A 20,588-nucleotide genomic window follows, 5' to 3' on the forward strand; every position below is an offset into this window, starting at 1 on the left:
CAAAGATAGAAAATTCTAACAAAGACTCTAAAAGGCAGGATCCCAAGGACCATCCTTTGCATGCCTCTTTCTAGAAAGATATTTCAAGATACACATTGTAGCAGTGATTCAGCAGACCCTGTACAAGAAGGCCTAGCATGCAGCTGCTGTCATCCACAGCCCTGTCTATAACACTGCTGGTCTCCACCCAGTCGGGGTTCCAGCAATGTGGTGAAACATAGCAAACCCAGTCAGATTTGCTGAAGGGGTAGCACTGCCACAAGCAAATGCTACCATGCTGTCAGTTTTTGTTTTTACATCCTACTGACCTTCACATTTCGCCTGTTTTCCATTCTCATGCTGCTGCTTCTCACACTCGCAACAGGGCGTTCCGTAATGTTAACTCATTTGCCCACAATCAGTCTCATAATCTAAAGATCAGTTTACATGTTTTGCTAATTACCAGTTCTTTAGTCCCCCAAACATGCAACTCAACATCTATTTTCTGTATGTTTAGCAGCCTCCCAGGCAGCATCCGAAGTTTTGTGTGCACCCACTCCACAACTGCCCTGCTAAAAAGGATGCAATTTTGGTGGTGTAGGCAGCCAGCTGGGCAACCTCTCGTTAAAGGACAGTCTGGATTATCACAGCTGTGTGCTTAAATGCATGCAGTTAAATGCTCTGTTGGATGGAGGCCTAAGTCAACATACCATTACAATTGACTATTAACAGACATCAGTTGGACACAGTTTGTCTCTTCAGAGGATTTTTGAGTTATTCCCTGCATGTTGTTACTTAAGTTTTAGACACAAAAAAAAAAACCCAACTTGTCAAGTCCAAGCTTCCTTGATAACCTCAGTCCACAGAAAGCAAGATCTTCAGTTCACTTTTGACCTGAGATGCTGTCTTTCACCCATGATTTCTGAAAAGCTTTATGTCCTTTAGGTGGATTATTTAGTGTCCATGATTAGAGGCATCCATGCAAAGCTTAATTAGATTAATTAATCATCTACCAGCAGCTAGAAATCCATTCCTGAGTTGAGTGATCATTCAGATACCACCATATTGAGGAGCACCCAAAGGCTCTCAAGCCTTCATCAACCTCAGAGACATTTCTGAGTAGGAAAAACAAATTCAAAAAGCACCAAGAGTATCCGTGAGAAAGGCTGGATGACAATTCCACATGTATCCACAACTTGAAGATAAAAGAGCTGCCTGATTTGCCTTTGATAACGTCGAGGATTAATTGGGTCTGATCTGTTAACTATAGTACTTTCATCCACAATTCTATTTTAAGCCATGTTTTCACATGTTGGCAGCAAATGCGTGTCTGCCTCTATAGATATGCTTTTGATAGTAGCAGGGATCTGTGCACACCAAGATGAATTTTGAAGCACACACATCTCACTCTCACTCAACATATATATATTTTATGTAGTGTGGCAGTAGCTAGGGTATTGCCCTGAGACCTGGGAGAGCAGGCTCTAGTCTGGGTTCCGTCATTAACTTGCCAAGTGACCAGATAAAATGCTACTTTCTTACAAGCTGTAATGATAGCAGTTAGAAAGGCTGAATGCAGAACATTGTATAATGGTTAGTTATTGGTACAATCATTTGTAGACCAACTCCTCAGTCCATGCATGGGGGCCTATAGGCATTCAGAAGTAGGTAAAGGTATCATCATAAGGTAAATTACAAGGGAGTTTATTGCATTACCTGATATGTGCTAGATCCAAGTACGGAAGCAGTATGTTTTGTCCAGTAAGGGAGGAAGGAAAACCTTTGGTTAAAGTAGTTACGCATGTTAAGGCCATTATGGAAAGGACTTGATAAATGTATCCTCGTTTCTTGTTTTATTTTTGATTATCTGGATGACATTTTCATTTGTAAGAGATGTTATCTTTAGCATCTGCCTATGGCAACACATGGGCAGCATTTCAAAGCTGTTTTCAGTTGCATTTGTAAACGTCAGAGAATTTGTAAGAGCTTCATGTCTTTCCACCTGCCAGGAGAGTGTGGAGTCATGGCACTTTTCCAATGCTAAATACATTTCCCAATAGCCAAGTTCACTTTCAATAAACCAGAGAAGACTGTCTGCATTACAGCCAAGGCTGAGGTCATAGAGGAGATCAGAAGCAGTCTGCAGTACTGAGCATCTCATATGTGATTTGATAAAAGCTCAATATTCAGAAGAAATAGTTGAAAATAAATATTCTAGTGAAATCTGCCAGGTGGTTGATGGAGCAAGTTTGCTGGTCCCCAGCCAGTCACCTCAGCTAGAGATTCACTGTGGAGGAAGCATACTCACAAGATCTCTCATTTCAGCTTACAAGGAGAAGATGAAGGAGCTGTCCATGCTGTCTCTGATCTGTTCCTGTTTTTACCCGGAACCTCGCAACATGAACATCTATAAATATGATGGTGAGTGATTTTCATTGGAAATCATCCTGGAGGTCAGATAACATGCCAGTGCTGGGAAATTACTCCATTCACCGTCCCAGTCCATAGTGTTAGTCCATGGATATTTTGCTGATTTAACAATTTATTTGCTGGTTTTGACTCTTATTTTCTACTGATTGTGTATCACCTGTGATGCTGGATATTGCTCCTGATGGCAACTAACTGAAGTCTTACAGTTAGCTCTCATACTGAGCTGTATTTTTCCTACTACCCATTTGAGAATTACAGCTCCACAGCTGGCATAATTCCCAATGAGACCAAGAAAAGATGAAAGCATGCTTAAAAACTTAATCAGCTTGGGCACTGCTCGCAGGGAGTGGGAAATGACACAAAACACAAATAAGCTTCCAAAACTGGTGTAAATTTTTATCTGTATGAGATTAAGGTGTAATTAAGCTATTACAGATAAAATGGAATGTACTTCTCCTGAGAACAGTTTTCAGACCATATTCTGCCATTGAATTTAAAATACCCAAAGCAAAGATGCCGAACCTTTTGTCCATACTTCTTATCCTACACTAAGGTCTGTGCTGTTTCTCTCCTTAGTACTGCTGAGGTATTGAAGGGCTTACGGTTTCACGTTTTATTGTGCAGACATGGAAGTGAAACAAATCAACAAACGTGCCTCGGGCCAGGCCTTTGAACTGATCCTAAAGCCGCCATCTCCAGTCTCAGAAGCACCACGAACTTTAGCTTCTCCAAAGAAGAAAGAACTCTCTCTTGAGGAGATCCAGAAAAAGCTGGAGGCTGCAGAGGAGAGGAGAAAGGTATCTTTCCTTAAAAAAAAAATGCTAGTAATTAGACCTTAGTGTACAGAATAACAGCAAAGTTTCCTGCCCATCTGTGTTTTCCATCACCCTCACTGACTTAGAGGGGCCTATGTGAACGAAAATTATGAATCTGTTTAAAGAAAGTCTTTTCTTTCAGCAGCTTGCAAATAAACCTCACTGATTTTGATGCTTAGGAAGTTACACATCACAAAATACAGATAGCTTCAGTCAGGAGACCCTAGTAGGTTCAGATATGCACGCTTGTCATGTGAGTGTAAGTAAGTGGTTCATTCAAAGCATCTATGATAGCTGCTGAAAACCAGTGTGATTTTTCTGGTGTCTAAGAGATGGATGTGCAATTCAAACAGCTACTGTCTGAACTACCAGATCTTGACTCCTTGTAGTGCCCATGGAAATTGCTCACAAGGCCTGCCTGCAGCAGCTAAAATGACTTATTTATGCAGTATGGAGACATGTCAACCCTGAATAAAGAGTGTTCAGAATCATTCACTACACACTTGAATGAAGACACTGGCATTAAGAAAAGCATTTCTAGCAGACAGTCTCAATAGTTCTGGAAGCTGGCCTTGCAGGATTATCTACAGAGTAAGTCTTTCCTTCTTTATGACTTCACCCATAATGGTAAAACCCTGTTTCATAATCAATATGTTTGTCACCTAGGTTTTGGAAGGCTTGTTACTCCTACTGAATTAAAGCCTTTATAGAAGCGCCATAAAGAATACCTGCCTTAATAGTCACATTGTCTGTTGAGTCCTGACTGGCACTTTGCCAGCATCACTTCTTCGTAAGGGTTAGCACAAGTGCAGGGTACATGCAGATGGATGTTCACATTAACTGTTTATTTGGCTTTCATCATCACTGATGTATTGAAGGGGTCTTTGTTTGCTCTGAGTCAGAGCTAGCTCAGATTGTTTTGGGTTTGGGTTGGCTTTTTTTGTCTTCAGAAGGTAAAAGGCCAAATTTCAAATCAGCTAAGTTGGAGGATTACAGGACAAGCAAATGAGACACTCACCGTGGCCAGCCTGAATTGAAGTCCGAAAATTATTGGTGTTTTGTATTGACCCAGTGTTTATGCTGTGTTGCACCGTTTCAGGAAAGTCATGGTTGGCTGCTAAGGCTGCAGAAAGCTCAAGATGTGATAATATATTGTCCTGGTTAATCCATGTTTCCTTTTGTTGTGGCACAAAAGGAGAGCTACGGAAGCCAGAGAAGCCTCAGGAGAAGGATTTTCTGTGTCCTTCAACCAGGCGATCAATGCTATTTTGTGGCAAATCTGTTTGCACCAGTTAAATTTGAGTTAGAAACCCTTCCATCTCTTCATGATGTCCTTAGTAGAGGGTATCTGAAAAGGAAAGAAGCTCAGATGTCTGTAAGCCTTTCGTTTCTCTCTTAAACAATGTAATTTGATACTAAAACTGACATTTACAGCATCTTTTCCAGATATGAACAAAAATGAATACAGAAATCCAGGGACAGCAGATATGCCACAGATAGTACATGGAGCAGCTCCAACAAAAGTAGATCCATTCTCCTTTCACTCCTGACAGACCAGATCAGGGTCATTTCCAAGAAACCTGATGGAGTGATTACACTGGCGTATGGTGTGATGTGAATCCATTGAAATCAGTAGATGTGGATTACTGACAGGTCCTTAAAACCTGGACCTTAGTTTTGATTTGCAGTGAAACCTGACTGGACCTCACTAATTTGAGCAATTAATTTAGATGCTCACTGAAGTGTTCCCATTTGCCATTTCTGCTGCCTTTTTAACCCAAGTCTGTGGTTCTAATGCACCTACATTAGCACTATTGCTTCTTTCAAAGAAATAGTTCTACGGGAGTATTCATTTGAGCAAAAGCATGTGACTGTATGTGAAAAGAACACGCACCTGATGAGAAACATGATCTATCATACACACAAATTATGATATACACCGAAGACTCGGTCAGTGAAGTGCCTCTCTACCAAGTACAAGTAGTCAAAGATACAGACATAGAATGAAATAGCAGCAATTAAGAAGCCTGATATTATACATATACTTAGTGGAAAATATAAATTGAATGTCCCAGAGATTTCATTTCATTGACTTCAGTACTGTTCATTTCTTCCTAAAGAAAAAAATAATTGTGCAATAAACTGGTAATCAGTGGTAGCAATACAGACACCTGTCATTTTTTCCCCTTGGTACCATATTCATTTTGAATGAACATAAAACTGAGTTATTTTAATAGACAAGATCATCCACATTAACATTGCAGCAGAAATTTCAGGGAAAGAAACAAAGAAAAGAAAAAAAAAATCCTTCTTTATATGACTGTTAAAATCCCTGGTGCTCTCACATCTCAACTACTGACTTCATCTTTGGCCTGAAAAAAGAGTATAGTGCAGAGAAGGATAAAAAAGCAATCAGAGGAACAGAAAATCTTCCATAAGAAGATAAATTAAATAGTCTACTTTTCAACTTTGAAAGAGATGACTGATAAGATAGAAGTCAAACAAAGTCATGAATGGTAATGAGCAAATGAATAGGAACAATTATGTTCTGTTTCACACAATCCAAAGGGGAAGAAGCACTGAATGAAATCATCAGACAGCAATTTCAAAACAGAGAGAGAGAGAATCACCTTTTCACATATTGTTTCATCAAGCTGCATTTGTTTTCACAGACTATTTAGATACTATTAAAATATTATTTATTTTAGAAAGGGAACAGAAAAATTGATAGAGCACAACCTTGTAGGAAATGATTGTGTGAATGCAACCTCTGCCTCAGGAATATGTATATCTCTCTGTCAAGGAGCGGACCAGGCAGATTTGCCCAATTTAATCTACACTATCCCTAAGCATCTCCCACTTCCTGCTGCTAAGCAAACCAGGCAGATTTTTTCTGACAACCAGCATCCTGGTTATCATACTTTTCAATCTACGTACAACAGCTGTCAGGCATGAGCAGTCGAGATTGTGTCCTTTCAGCACAATTCTAATTAAAATCAAGTATAACTAATGGATGAGAATTGCCTTTTCAGAGAAAAATACTAATTGATTTTACACTGTTTAGGAATTAGGTTATGCTCTGTTAATTAGGCAATGTTCGTTAATACATTTTCAAACTCAAGGGAACATCTATAGCAATACATGCACTTCAGCAGTCTCCTGCTTATGTTGCTTCCTGTTTATAGTTCCTGTTTATTCTCTTATAAGCCTTGTAAGCTTTTTTTTTTAGGACTCTCAATTTCTCCCCGTTTACCTCCACCTAACTTGATAGTCATGACCTCACACTCCCAAACTGAGTTTCACCTGAGGCATTTTTTTCCTTTTGCACCACACATTTGGGCTAGTTACAGATTTGTCCTTCCTATTTATAGACTTCTCTTTACAGCATGTCATTATTATGCCATTATTTTTTTTGGCATGTGTGCTATATTTTCCCACCTTGGTTGAAAATCAGATGGATCTTTTAATCCTTCCCACTTAAGAAAATAGAGCACAGTGACATTGACTGCAGCAGAAGTTTATTTCTTACAGAATCTTTAACATTTATTCATTTTTACCCATTGGCCTTGAATGTTCAGCTATTATTACCCCTCATGTACAGGCTTCAAGAGCCATATCTCAAATTGTGTATGTTCAACTTACTAGCATAAAAACAAAACACTAAAGGGATACACGTTTCTAAGTTTTAGATTATGGGAGAGAAATCATGTGTGATTAAATCATTTTAATGACTTTGTGCTGGGATGCAGTAGAATCAGGCTCATCCCTAGAGCTTGGCACTGCAAAGAATGCAGAAGAACAGTCATACTTTTAAACTTTAATGCTGTTGGATATAGCCTTATAGCTACGTGAGATTTTAATACTGTTCCTATGAAATGCTGCAAGATAAACGTCTCTCACAGCTTCACTTTGTATTAGGCTTCAGCATCCGACTTGCTGCCCCTTTGTGCCAGCCCCACAGACTGCCCAGAGGCACTTAGAATGGCACTTCTTAATACTCTGAATCCATCTCTCCTTTAGCAGTGAGGGAGCCACCTGTGCTTTACCATATGGCACCGCAGGCTGCTGGGGAAAAAGGCTTTGCCAAAGTGAGGAAGGTGGCAGAGCTGAGGCAGGGCGCAAATGATGCCTTCTAGATTTTGTGTGGGACCTGCAAAACTGCTGCTTCAGGCAACAGGAGAAGCAGAGAACAGATGACACCTTTCCAGGCAAAAGTGGAGCTTGTTTTCTTCCAGCTCATTCCTCCTCCCCTCCATGTTTTCCCACCAAATTTGCAAGTGAGCAGGCTGAGAGGAAGTACAGGAACTGCCCAAAATATTTTGCCTATGATCTTGCCCACTGCCAATCACCGTTTCTGTTATGCTGGCCCTCAGCTGTCCTTCTGTAGAGAAGGAATACAGCATGAAGTGTTTTTCTATCCCAGATCCCAGTAATATTTGTGTAATCAGCACTGGAACCAGGTAGTTCTGTCGCATTTTCATTTACACCATCGTGTTTACATGCATCATGCTTCAGCCCTAATGTTTGCAAAAGATCGCCAAAACTGTAAGCCAATTCACAGTTCCTCATCCACAAAGTGTAAGCCTGTGGAATATGTGCCTGCAGGAAGATGGTTGCTACCAGCTAGGAGAGGGTTTGGTGTCATGCACAAGGCTCTGTCTCAGAGCACAGAGTCATGAGCCAACAGCATACATCCCAATGCTGGCAAAGATCCTTCCTGCAGTCTGCCATGGGCTTTGCTACTAATGAACAGTCATAAGACAAACTGATACTGATCTTCATTAACTTAAAAAAGGCAGGCCTCAAGCTGCAGCAGATCACAAAATGCCTCATGAGCAGGTAGGGGAGCCTCAGACAGCTTAGGTGGTACCTTGCATCCCTCCGACATGACTTTTTCACTCCCATGGGTCACAACCTTGAGAGCAGCAATTTTGTGCTAGTTAAGGAAATAAGAGTTTTCTTGAACAACATTGTGAATGAGCTGTTTGTGGGGGTTTTTTACTCTGCTTCACATTCTTAAGTGTCCCTGACCCAAAGTTCCATTGGCAGACAGGACAAAAAGAAAAAAAAGTTGCTCATCTAAATTCAAGCAAAATTTTGCAACGTACAGTTTCAGGAGAAGTAGGGTTTCACCCACAGTTACAGGCCAGGTGTCTCTGACTCTCCTGCAAAATGACCATTTCACTCTGTTGCTCTGTGATCCCAGGGAGCAGGAGCAATCCCTCTTTTCTGTGGTTGCTTTGGGAGGGGAACTGCCTCTGCCTGTGTATTTGCATGCTGCCTGAGACATTGAGTCCTCACAACAGTCAGAGCAGGTGCTGATGTAATACAAATGATAGTATTCCCAATGAGGAACAGGATGTAACCATGAATGAGATCTTGAGTCCATTCCCTTGCTTTTACATGGAAAAATCCCAAACCCAATTCCTTCCTCTGAAAACATCTCTACTTCAAGTCATCATTTCTTTCTGATAAATACCTAGGCTTCACCTTGGCATTTACGTTACATTGCAGTAGGAGCCTTTAATCTTGTCTTCACGTTTTGCTCCATTAATGGTATCTCTTAAATACACAGCACACTGAAGGATACCAAGGTTAATGCAGCTTCTGCTGAACAACTGAATTTTTTAAAATCCAGCCACTGAATGAATGTGTTATGAAAGAGGAGCTCTCATGATTGCTTGTGTGCCTCATATATTGTAGTAACTGTGGATCCTAGTAACTAAGGTGAATGTATTCAAGCTGAAATTCCCAGTTTAAAAGCAGAGTCAGTCTTGCTCATTCCTGCTTAAATGTAATCCTTTAATTTTATCTCTGCATACATTACTTCAATATTTGCACATACATGTCAAAGAAAACTACATAAAGGTGAGAAAATAAAGCACCTGTTACTCAGATAAGGAGAATTGTCTTCCTGTGAGTAATAATTTTAAAATACATGTTATCTCCAAAGTCATCTTCCTTAAATAATATTGCTCATGAAATGTGTAGTTGTCTGCATCTGCCTCTGGCCATTTAAGTAAGAGATGTGGATTTCTTCTTGAAGCACTCATCTCTGAAAACTAGGGATGTACATGATCCTTTAAAAATATGACATGACTATGCTTTAAAAATATGACATTACTATCCATAAGAGTTTGCCTGCATTAGCACAACAGTATGTTTCTAGGAACAACAGTATGAATGTTTTGTGACATTTTTATTCCTCCACATCTAGCGTTAGGTGCTTTGGCTGTAGCTGCATTGATTGTGCCTTGTTACATTTAATAAGTCTTCTGGATATTCCCCCTTGAGTTTTACTTTTTTCTTTCTCCACCATTTGATACTTTTCTCTCCTTATCTTTCATCCCATTTCCAGTCTTTTCTACTCATTTTCTCACAATAACTGTTCAGGAAGCACATATCGTAAGCCATTGACAACTGTGTTAGAACATATCCTTTTGAGCACTTCAAACAATACTATGTTGAAAATAAACTTGGAATAAAAGCTTCCTACATGTGTTGGAATCCTGTTTCAAGACTGCAGGAGTCCAAACATAGCAGTTACAAGCCAACACAAACAACAAAGGGAGTCTATTAATCCCAGTCCCACTAGGTATTTGGGGTCATTCATTTACCCATTTCTGGATGTGTAGCAGGCTTTGAACAGACAGGGTGGCCAAGTTCTTTTGCCAAACGTGTTGGACACAGAAAATCATTTGACAATATGGTATGAAAACATAACAACTGCCTTTCAAGGTTGTCATAAAAAATAATCAGAACATCAAGGAAACAGACAGACTCACAGCTGCGGTACAATGGCATTAGAGAGGGACATCAGTCTAAATGAGGCTGTATTCTGTGGATGTTTTGTGGCAGGGAGGGTCTCCCTTTATTTTGAACCAGTCCTGGATGCTTTGAGCCTTCTGAGTGACGAAAAGGAAGGCCATTTAAGTCCCGTCATAAAGGAAAATGCACATTAGAGGTGTGCAGTCAGTTCCTGAGGTCTGGTTTCACTTTTATTCTGACTCATCCTGGTGCCAATGCAATTTCCGTTGAGTAAATAAAGAATTAGAGTATAAGAATTTTCTTCATTACCATGCATTAGTGGACAAATTACTTTTGCACATGTTGTCTGATAGCACAGCCTCCAGAACTCTGCATACTCTGATATGGAACCCTAATTTTTCCGTATTCTCCTGGACTTAGGATAAGTAGTTCCAGAAACCAGAGTGTTTGAATGGAAGAAATCAAGTCCTGAAAAATGGGTAAATATCCCCGAATCTCCAAGACGTTTTGCTGCCTCCCATTGAAAGCCTATGCTCCTTTTAAAAATGCTGCTTACAGACACAGGCCAAATCTTACTTTACACTACAGCATCTCCACAAGCCCTGGATATGTCCTTGGAAATGTCTGTTTTCCAAATTTATTTCAAGTATATTTGATTTCATAACACATTATATATACATATGTAAACACCATGAAATGTTAGCCATTCAAATTAACAAGTCAAATCTTTCATGGGAAAAATATTATCATTAGTATTACAGTACCTTTTCTAGGCAAATTCCCAATAGGAAAGGAAATACATTCCTCGATTGTCAAAGTTACTTTTAGACCACTTAAGCAAAGAATTCACAACATTCATACCAGCAAGCAAAATTCAGTGATGATAACTTTTCCAAAAGCAGATGAAAGGTTGCCATTGAACATTATATTAAACAGAAAATGCAGAATAACTTCACAAGCACTATTCAAACTGAGACACTCAAGCTGGTCTCAAAATGATAAAGCAGATGAAGATGTTAAATTATTTAAATTTAATGTGGTACCAAATCTTTCAAAATAACCTTTATATATTTTGAAATTTCCTGCAGTTAAAGAAACGTCAAATGCTAAGTATCTGAAATCAAAGATTTTCATAGAATGGTGGGGGTTGGAAGGGACCTTTAGAGATCATCTAGTCCAACCCCCCTGCAGAAGCCAGTTCACCTAACCCATTTTTATTATACAATTATTAAAATTGAGGAGTTTATTAAACTTAGAGACCTTCTGTGATTCTTCAATTAGCCTACAAAATTCCTTCTTTGCCCAGCTCTTCTTCCCTTTGGCTCATCTTGCTTCTGTTCCTGTGGGTTAAACTTCCTCTGCTTCTGGCTGAACCTGTCTGGGAAGCTTTTGTTCCCATTTGCAACGTCTTTTGGCCTGCACAAGTTATTTTCTCAGTCAGAGATCTGAAAAATGTTTGCTCTATTACTTCCTGATGAGCATATGCTACAATGGAGGTAAGAGCCAGGAAGAGCCTTTGTAAGGTACCAACCATTTCAGCAGACTGTTCCCATCAGCAGACTCTCCAAGGATCTGAGAAATGAGCCCTTAACTGCAACCAGGCCAGAGAGGAAAGCAAATACATTAAGTAGCCAAGATGGATAAAAGTAGCTCTTTCCTCTGATCTCAAGCAAGTCATTATAGCCTTTCAAAGCCAGATATACTTTACTCCAGTGTCTTGCTGCAAGGTGTTCTGCCTAGCTTTTGCAGCTTTTTCTAGAATCTGCTTAATTAGCCTCGTCAGGGCATTTGGTTTTATGTGCATCTCACCTTCAGTAAAATGTTTGTTTTCTCCTCCTAGTTGGATCTCGTTCATGTAGAAGAATTGCAGCCTTTTTCAATCCATTTAAAGCCACATGATAGAATTTAATAGGATTAATTACCATTAATTGTAATTATTGGTTAAAGCCCTTAATTTGGGCCTTCAACTAATTCTTTTTTTCTGGTAACAGTGGCAACAATGCATTGTGAATCTGCACTGAAATACGCACTTAGCTTCCTGGAGCCATATTTCATTCCCTGCTTGCTTCTCCTCCTCCCTCTAATTTAATTTATCCAAAAGCATATAATGTTGCTTATCATTTCCAAATTACCCCTCTTAAACATACTGTCTTTTCAACTAGCCTTGCCTGAGGATGGGCCCAATGCTGCAAGTTCTTTGGCTTCTCCCCTGGGATTAGTGGCTTGATGTTAGTAATTTGATGTAAAATAAATAACAAAGCTTATGCTTCTGAGCAGGGAGTTTACAAAGAATAACAACATTGTATCATACAAGGTTTAATTCCTACCTGCAAAATTTGAACTTTTAACTAAAAATATCTCTTGTGTTATTTTCTACAGATTAAAACACTTTCTTCCCTTCCTATTCGGTGAGACAAAGTCAAACATAAATATAATGGGGAAAAAAAAAGTTGTCTGACTTATTTCTGTCTGTCTTATACAACAGTAAACTTCGAAGCTTGTTATTAACTGTTCAAGCACATTAAAGGATAGTCCAAGCTAAGTAAAAAATGCACCTCTCGTGTCAGCAACCTCCCTTTTAGCACTGTAAATACTTTCAGGCCACAGTACCCAATCTCTGTGAATAAAATGCTCATGGCTAAAAGACTGCAGCTGTCAGATGTTGAGCAACCACTGCAGTAACCCAGACAGCTCAGGGCAGTAGCACATGACGGTATTTCTTGTTAACAGATGTGCTTCGGACACTTCTCTGATGCTGTCTGAGGCACACACCCCATATTTAGCCAGTGCCTCTAAGTCCCTGTTATTGAAGCTAATCTTGTTTACACAGAGAAGTGTGCACTTTCCAAGCAGTGCACGTAACAATAAAACAACAAACTTTATGCAGTTTCCAGACTTGGTGAACTGTTGCCCAATGGAGGTTTCTTTGCTCCACATAAGTATTTCATTTCAGCTACATGTCTCTCTGTTTCCAGTCCCAGGAGGCCCAGGTGCTGAAACATCTGGCAGAGAAGAGAGAACATGAGCGAGAAGTGCTTCAGAAGGCTTTGGAGGAGAACAATAACTTCAGCAAAATGGCAGAGGAAAAGCTGATACTGAAAATGGAACAGATCAAAGAAAACCGTGAAGCTAATTTAGCTGCTCTTATTGAACGTCTCCAAGAGAAGGTAATCACACCATCACTCATCACCCTAGACTAGAGAAGAAAATCTAATCAACATTTTGAATTGATATTGTGGGTAGTTCTTAGGTGCTACAACTGAGAAATGTTTAAGTCAGAGCCCCTGAGGCTTATCTAAAGCACCATTCACTTTTGAAAAAACTGAACTTTGATAATCACATAGAATCACAGATTGGCTGAAGTCATCTAGCCCAAGCCCTCTAATCAAGCAGGGACACCTAGAGCTGGTTGACTGTGTTCAGACAGCTTTTGAATATCTCTAAGGATGGAGACTGCACAACCTGCCTGGGCAACCAGTGCCAGTGCTCAGTCACCTTTACAGTGAAAAAGTGTTTCCTGATGTTCAGAGGCAACGTCCTGTATTTCAACGTGTGCCCATTTTCTCAGCACCGCTGAAAAGAGCCTGGCTCTGTACACCCTTCATTCACATATTCTCATATCAGTGAGATCCCTTTGAGCCTTCTCCTCTCCAGGCTCAACAGTCCCAGCTCTTGCAGCCTTTTCTCATGGGAGAGACTGAGAAATGCTCCAGTTCATTAATCTTCATGACACTTTGCTGGATTGTTTCCAAAGCTTGATTTTCTGGCTTTGTAGAAGTGCTGTGAACAAATGAAAGGTCACTTGTGTTTGGATTTTGGCTTTTAAGAAAAGTCATTGATCAAATCAAACAATTGTCCTATGTCCATAGTTCTTGATTTCTCAGATGAGAAAAACGAGAAAATGCAGGAAAAAATGTTTCCTGTACATCAAAAGGTGTCTGTTCTTCCATGAATGTAGCAACTATAAGAGAGTAATTTTTCTTCTGGAGATCTTTGGTCCTGCCAGAGGAAACAGAGAAACCACAAACCCCACGATGCGGAACCAGGTGTGCCCTTCTGTAAAATAACCCTTCCAACCAAGAGAGGGAAACAAGAAAATAAAGATTTAGGCATGTTAAGAAAAAATGGATTAGGTCCACATGAATGATAACTTGTTTCTCTCAATTATGAGTTTTCTAATACATTAGTAAATTGACTAATGGGCAGAAAATCATTTCTAGCGGTTTTCAATGAGATCTTCTCCATAAGCACTTCTGCTTCTTTGATGGAGACAAAAGTCTTGGAGAGCAAGAAACAAACACAGAAATCAAAGGATGATGTTACAAGTAACTACACAAACAGGATAATTCTTGATCTTAAGAACTGCACCCACATTACTTGATGTTTTTACATTAGCTTAGTTTACAGGCACATATCCCACAGTTTATGCAAACAAAGGGGAAAGCAAACTAGCCATCCTTGAGGTCCAGAAGGAAATGAAAAGGACAGCTGAAGCATCTCTCTGTCTTAGGTTAATGTTAATAGACTGTTAAACCCCAGTATGTTAACGTTAACCTAGGACAGAGAGATGCTAACCCCATTTCCACAGCAATATGATGACATACGTGCATGAAATCCAAAGAAAGCTCCTGAATACAGATGACAATAACTTATTTGGGAACATTTGTACAGTAATTAAAAGGTGCTTGAATATACAGTTTTGCCAACACAGAAGCAAACTCTGAATAGTACAATATCTGGGTCCAAATCTTCAAAAGTTAGTTACACTGATCTGTGAGCACCCTGATGTATTGATGTCTAGAAGTTCCTGCAATCCAAGGTAACTTCTGCATACTGCAGTTAATCAAAATCCTGAGGAACAAGTCCCTTATAAAATCTAGCATTCAGAATTAGGGGTCTTTTAAGACTTACGATTTACAGATTCAGTTGATGTAATAAGCGGTCTTAGCCTATGATCCATAGTCCAACCCAGACAAGCATTGTAGAATTCTGTGAATTTTTTTATCATAAAAGACCTCTAATGTATGGAAATACATAGGGAATGCCTTAAGATGAAGTCAAGTAGGGATGGATGTTTGTTTCTGTAGTCACCTTGTACTTGTCATTTGATGGTCTGGGTTTTTTGTCCTGTGATTAGACACAAGAAATAAAAATCTGATATTTTGACAGTTGAAAAGAGAGAGACATAAACCCAAACTCCTAAACCTCAGAAGGTGCCAAAAATAATAGTTTTATAAACAACCCAAGTAGAATATTCCTAAATTTGTTTGACAACTGTCCTGACCACAGGCTCATTTCCACAGAATTGTCTGAATATCATAGAATCATAGAATGGTAGGGGTTGGAAGGGACCTTTAGAGATCATCTAGTCCAACTCCCTGCAGAAGCAGGTCAACCTAGATCAGGTTGCATAAGAAATATCCAGGTGGGTCTTGAAGACCTCCAAGAAAGGAGACTCCACAACCCCTCTGGGCAGCCTGTGCTACTGCTCCCTCACCTGAACAGCGAAATATTTTTTTCTTATATTTAAGTGGAACTTTTTGTGTTCCAGCTTCATCCCATTACCCCTTGTCCTGTTGCTAGAGACAACAGAAAAAAAGGGATGTCCCAACCTCCTGACACCCACCATTTAGATATTTGTAAATATTAATTAGATCCCCTCTCCATCTCCTCTTCTCCAGACTAAACAGCCCCAGTTCCCACAGCCTTTCCCCATAAGGAAAATGTTGCAATCCCCTGATCATCTTGGTGGCCCTACACTGGATTCTCTCCAGAAGTTCCCTGTCCCTCTTGAGCTGAGGAGCCCAGAACTGGACACAGGACTCCAGATGAGGCCTCTCCAGAGTGGACTAGAGGGGGAGAAGAACCTCCCTTGACCTGCTGGCCACACTCTTCTTGATGCATCCCAGGATGCCATTGGCCTTCTTGGCCACAAGGGCACATTGCTGGCTCATATTTAGTTTATTATCAATCGGGACTCCCGGGTTTCTCTCTGCAGAGCTGCTCTCCAGCATGTCAGTCCAGCCTGTACTGGTGCGTGGAGTTGTTCCTCCCCAGATGCAGGACTCTGCACTTGTCCTTGTTGAACCTCATGAGGTTCCTCTCTGCCCAACTCTCAAGCCGGTCGAGATCCCGCTGGATGGCAGCACAGCCTTCTGGGGAATCAGCCAGTCCTCCCAGTTTGGTGTCATCAGCCAACTTGCTGAGGGTACACTCTGTCCCCTCATCCAGGTCGTTGATGAAGATGCTGAACAAGACTGGCCCCAGAACTAACCGCTGTGGAACTCCACTGGCCACAGGCCTCCAACTCAATTCTGTGCCATTGATCACCCCACTCTGGGCTCTGTCATTCAGGCAGCTCTCGATCCACCTCACTGTCCACTCATCCAAGCCACACTGCCTGAGCTTTCTGATGAAGATGTTGTGGGGGATAGGGTCAAAGCCTGGCTGAAGTCAAGGTAGATGACATCTGCTGCTCTCCCCTCATCTAGCCAGTCGGTTATGCACTCATAGAAGGCTATCAGGTTGGTCAAACAGGATTTCCCCTTGGTGAAGCCGTGTTGACTCCCCCTGATAACCATCTTTTCCTTCATATGTTTAGTATACAGTGAGTGGCTCAGTTAAGTCTAAATTAACTATGATTGCTTTTGTAAAAGAACAGTCTTGACATCCAGGGAAAGAAGGGAATGGACAGTTAGCTTGAGGCCATTTTCTCTTGTCCTGTCACTTTTTACTTGTGAGAAGAGACTGACCTTCACCTCGCTACAACCTTCTAGTAGTAGTGAATGACTATGTCTCCCTTCAGTCTTATTTTCTTTAGGCTAAACATGTTCAGATGTTCAAATTGACCCATCTTGGAACTAAATTCTTGGCCTTTATGTATGGTTCCTAAATGCTACAGATAACACAGTAACTAACACACCTTCTGCATACAGTGTGCAAGCAATTAATTCAAGCTCACTCATCCTTCCCTGTATTTAGTTTAACATCTGGGAATTCAAAGGGCAAATGTGACAATGTGGCACATTTTATGCTGCAAACAGCACCTCTCTGTGTGGGCCTTTAAAATGAAGCTCTGTTAGGTGCTGAGAATTATAGGGCCATACCAGATAAAGGACTGATCTCTCTGTAAGCAGAATGTGAGCATCGAACATGCCTCAGGCTGGTCTGGTGGGTGAAACTTCTCCTGAGTAGAGTCTCGTAAAGATAGTTGAGCTGTGGATACAGGTTGGCACAAGCATCAAATCACAGAATGCCCAGCCTAAAAGGGTTGTCATCAGGAGCATCTGTGGGCAGGTGGAATATGGAAGAGGCTTGATTTTTCCCTTCTTGATGTTTTCCAGGAGAGGCATGCCGCAGAGGTCCGTAGAAACAAGGAGCTCCAGGTGGAACTGTCTGGCTGAAAACAGCAATGGTGGATGTGACCCATCCCCACCATTAGTAAACTCCCCCTGCCTATATTATTATGGATCATGCGATATCAGTATGGGAAATGTATGACATGGTTTAAAAAAATAAAAATCAAGAACTCAATAAAAAACTTTAAGAAAGAAACAAGAATAAAAACAAAAACAATGCGGTCTCTTTGCAGAATGATTTGCTTGATGTTTAAAAAAACTCGGATCTTATTTTGTAAATACTTACATTTTTGTTAAAAAATACAAGTATTGCATTATGCAAGTTATTTCATAATCTTACATGTCCTGTAACAGGCTTCTGATGTTGTCTATTTCCACTCGGTTGAATTTGCTGGGTCTGTTCATTTGAAGCACCTCAAGTCTAATTCCATTCCCTGCGACTTCCATTTCAACCCACCACGAGGTCAGTAGTAGTTCTATGGTGCTAGAGACCAGTCATTGCCTAATAACCTAGACTGCTTTGCCATCAAGAAGCTTTGTTGAAAGTGACTAGATCACAGGTATTGTGACTTCACATTCAGACGTCCAAGACAAAAGGCTCTTCAAATGTGGTTTATTCAAGTGCAGCTCACGCTACAGGACTCTGTAGCATGCTATGTAATTGAGATAAAATCACCACGTGCAGTACTTGTTGCTTCTGCTATTTGAGGTGAAGGGCAACAAATACAGCTGTGCAGCAGAACAGAAGCAAGTGAGATCCATCTGAGGCAAATTTAAGAGGCACATTGTAATCATCAAGCTATGACAAATTCTAGGTGATGCCAAACAGCCATACAAATGCTAATTGTAAAGTGAGCTTAATTCACCACTTGAAAATTTATTGATGGAACAACTTATAGATAACATTAACTGGCTTTATCTGTAGGTGCCATGGTCTATGATACTTACCTGATGCTACCACATTACTTGTGTAATAGTACAAGAGGCTACTGAATATTTCACCTGGAACCCATGAGCCAGTTGTTACCATTTTTTTTTGGACACTGCTGACTTCCATTCATCATAACCTTTACTCTTCAGTGTTAGCCAACCCTACCTAGTGACAGACATCTAAGACTAAGAGGGCTGAAGCAGGAGGAATGACTAGACAGGGTGCTTGTGCCAAGTACAGTATCACCAAACCTAACACATCATCCCCAAAATAGCTGCCGTTTTGAAGTTGTCCCTACCCCCCTGGAGGTTGCTGCCTGCATATTCTACTCTTCATTAGTGCTATTTTCCTGTATGTCATTGTGAGCAAGCTGTGATTAATAAAGAATTGGGGTTCTGTGAACTGAAACAGGGCTTGTCTCTTCTCTCGCTCTATTACTTCTCTGATGTGTGCCCATAGGAGGTGAATGCCTAATGTAGTCATAAAAGCATGAAAATGAGACTGAAATAAGACCTATCAATAAACTAAGCCTATTTCTCTGCTAATACAGGACTAACTAATCATGCTATGTGTTTTCCAGTGCTTAGGCTGGTTGTTTTTAAAGATTACCACATAGACTGGGTCTATAAATGTGACCTCTAGCATTGAGTTTATTTGAGAACTAGTTATACATACATGTCCATGCATCCCTTAATCCTGAGTCAATACTGCAGGGGAGAAAAAAAAAAAGGAATCTGGGGAAAGAAAAGTTAATAAGGTAACTCTGAGTACATACATGGATAGCTGCAGCAAGATTGTGACTGTTAACACACTTATTTTCAGGGTAAAATTGATTCATTTACAGGATATATTGAAAAACACAACCACCGGGGAATATCTGCAGAGCTGAGATATAAAATTGGATCAGACTCCACTTCGAACTAGGCAGGTGATCAAGAATTTCCCCTGGGATTAGTTTTCTGATTTAAAGTCATGAAAGTGGCACCATTTACTTGCTCTTTTGGAGAGATGGGCAAAAATCTCTGGATCTGCAACAGTCACTTTCTGATCCATGCAGCCTATTTTATTTCAGAGCCAAGTTCCATCCCTGGAAGACCTGACCCACAGTCAAACAGAGCCTGATCCAGGCATAAGGCTGCAAGCTCAGCTCTATGTACAAGTTATGTGCCACTGAAGGAGAGAGAACTCCAACTTCTTATGGCAGCTGGGTTTCCTTGCCTAAATTCGTTGTCTTTCTGTCAAAAATTCCAGAAGTAAACCTGTCAGAGAAGCCAAATAGCAAAATTTGAACCTGGATATCACAAGCTGGAATGTTGCCAAAGCTTCAAAGTTTTTTTGTTGCTTTAAGTCCCAGTAAAAACATCATCCAGTGAAGCTTATATTTCAATTTAAGGTCCTGGATCTTGACTTGAGGACTCGAGGATTTCGGTTTCATTTCCCAATGGTAAGTCATAGAATCATAGAATCATAGAATGGTAGGGGTTGGAAGGGACCTTTAGAGATCATCTAGTCAGTTCTGGGCTCCTCAACTCAAGAGGGACAGGGAAGTGCTAGAGAGTCCAGCGCAGTGCCACCAAGATGATCAGGGGACTGGAGCATCTTTCATATGAGGAAAGGCTGCAGGAACTGGGGCCGTTTAGTCTGGAGAAGAGGAGATTGAAGGACGATCTTATTAATATTTATAAACATCTAAAGGGTGGGTGTCAGGAGGTTGGGACATCCCTTTTTTCTATAGTAGCTAGCAACAGGACAAGGGGTAATGGGATGAAGCTGGAACACAAAAAGTTCCACTTAAATATAAGAAAAAACTATTTCACTGTGAGGGTGACTTATGGTTTCTCTGTCCATTAGCTTGACACACTCTGGTCTTGCTTTGAGTCTTCTTCCTGTTCATCCTGCTGTCTACACTTGCTTGGAGAACAGGCCAAGGATGTTTCTCTGCTGTCGAAGCCAAGCAGGGCAGCCTGCCCTCACCTCCATGGGGTTAAACTCTTTCCCCCAAAATACAAGGGTGTCCACATCCAAAGTGCCCATTGGGATGGTCCCTGGCACATGCTACCACAGCACAGACCTTGGAAATGACCAGGAAATGCCTGGGAGATGCTCCTCAATGGGTAACAGGATTGCACTAGGGAAATCAGTGAAGAACAAGACAGTGGGAGCACTATACACCCATGTTAGAGACCTTCTCTGCCCCTGTACACTTGTATCTTTTAATAGTTGTGGGTCTAGTGGAGTTACAGATTAAGAATCTCCTTCAAAAGTAATAATCACAACATCCATCTTTAAGCTATTACCTTTCTGGTT

General features: G+C 40.6%; 1 protein-coding gene across 1 annotated transcript in view; it reads left to right on the plus strand.

Moving 5' to 3' along the window:
- STMN2 (stathmin 2) overlaps positions 1–18,689 on the plus strand; it is a 42,583-nt gene extending 23,894 nt beyond the window's left edge. Inside the window, exons 2-5 of the mRNA XM_061995002.1 lie at positions 2,305–2,400; positions 3,034–3,206; positions 12,968–13,159; positions 17,336–18,689. Of these exons, the coding sequence (XP_061850986.1) occupies positions 2,305–2,400; positions 3,034–3,206; positions 12,968–13,159; positions 17,336–17,395 (521 nt within the window). The 3' untranslated portion in view covers positions 17,396–18,689. The remainder of the gene's footprint in view (positions 1–2,304; positions 2,401–3,033; positions 3,207–12,967; positions 13,160–17,335) is intronic.
- The last annotated feature ends 1,899 nt before the right edge of the window (positions 18,690–20,588 follow it).

Source organism: Colius striatus, chromosome 4 (assembly GCF_028858725.1).
Source record: "Colius striatus isolate bColStr4 chromosome 4, bColStr4.1.hap1, whole genome shotgun sequence".
NCBI lineage: Eukaryota > Metazoa > Chordata > Aves > Coliiformes > Coliidae > Colius > Colius striatus.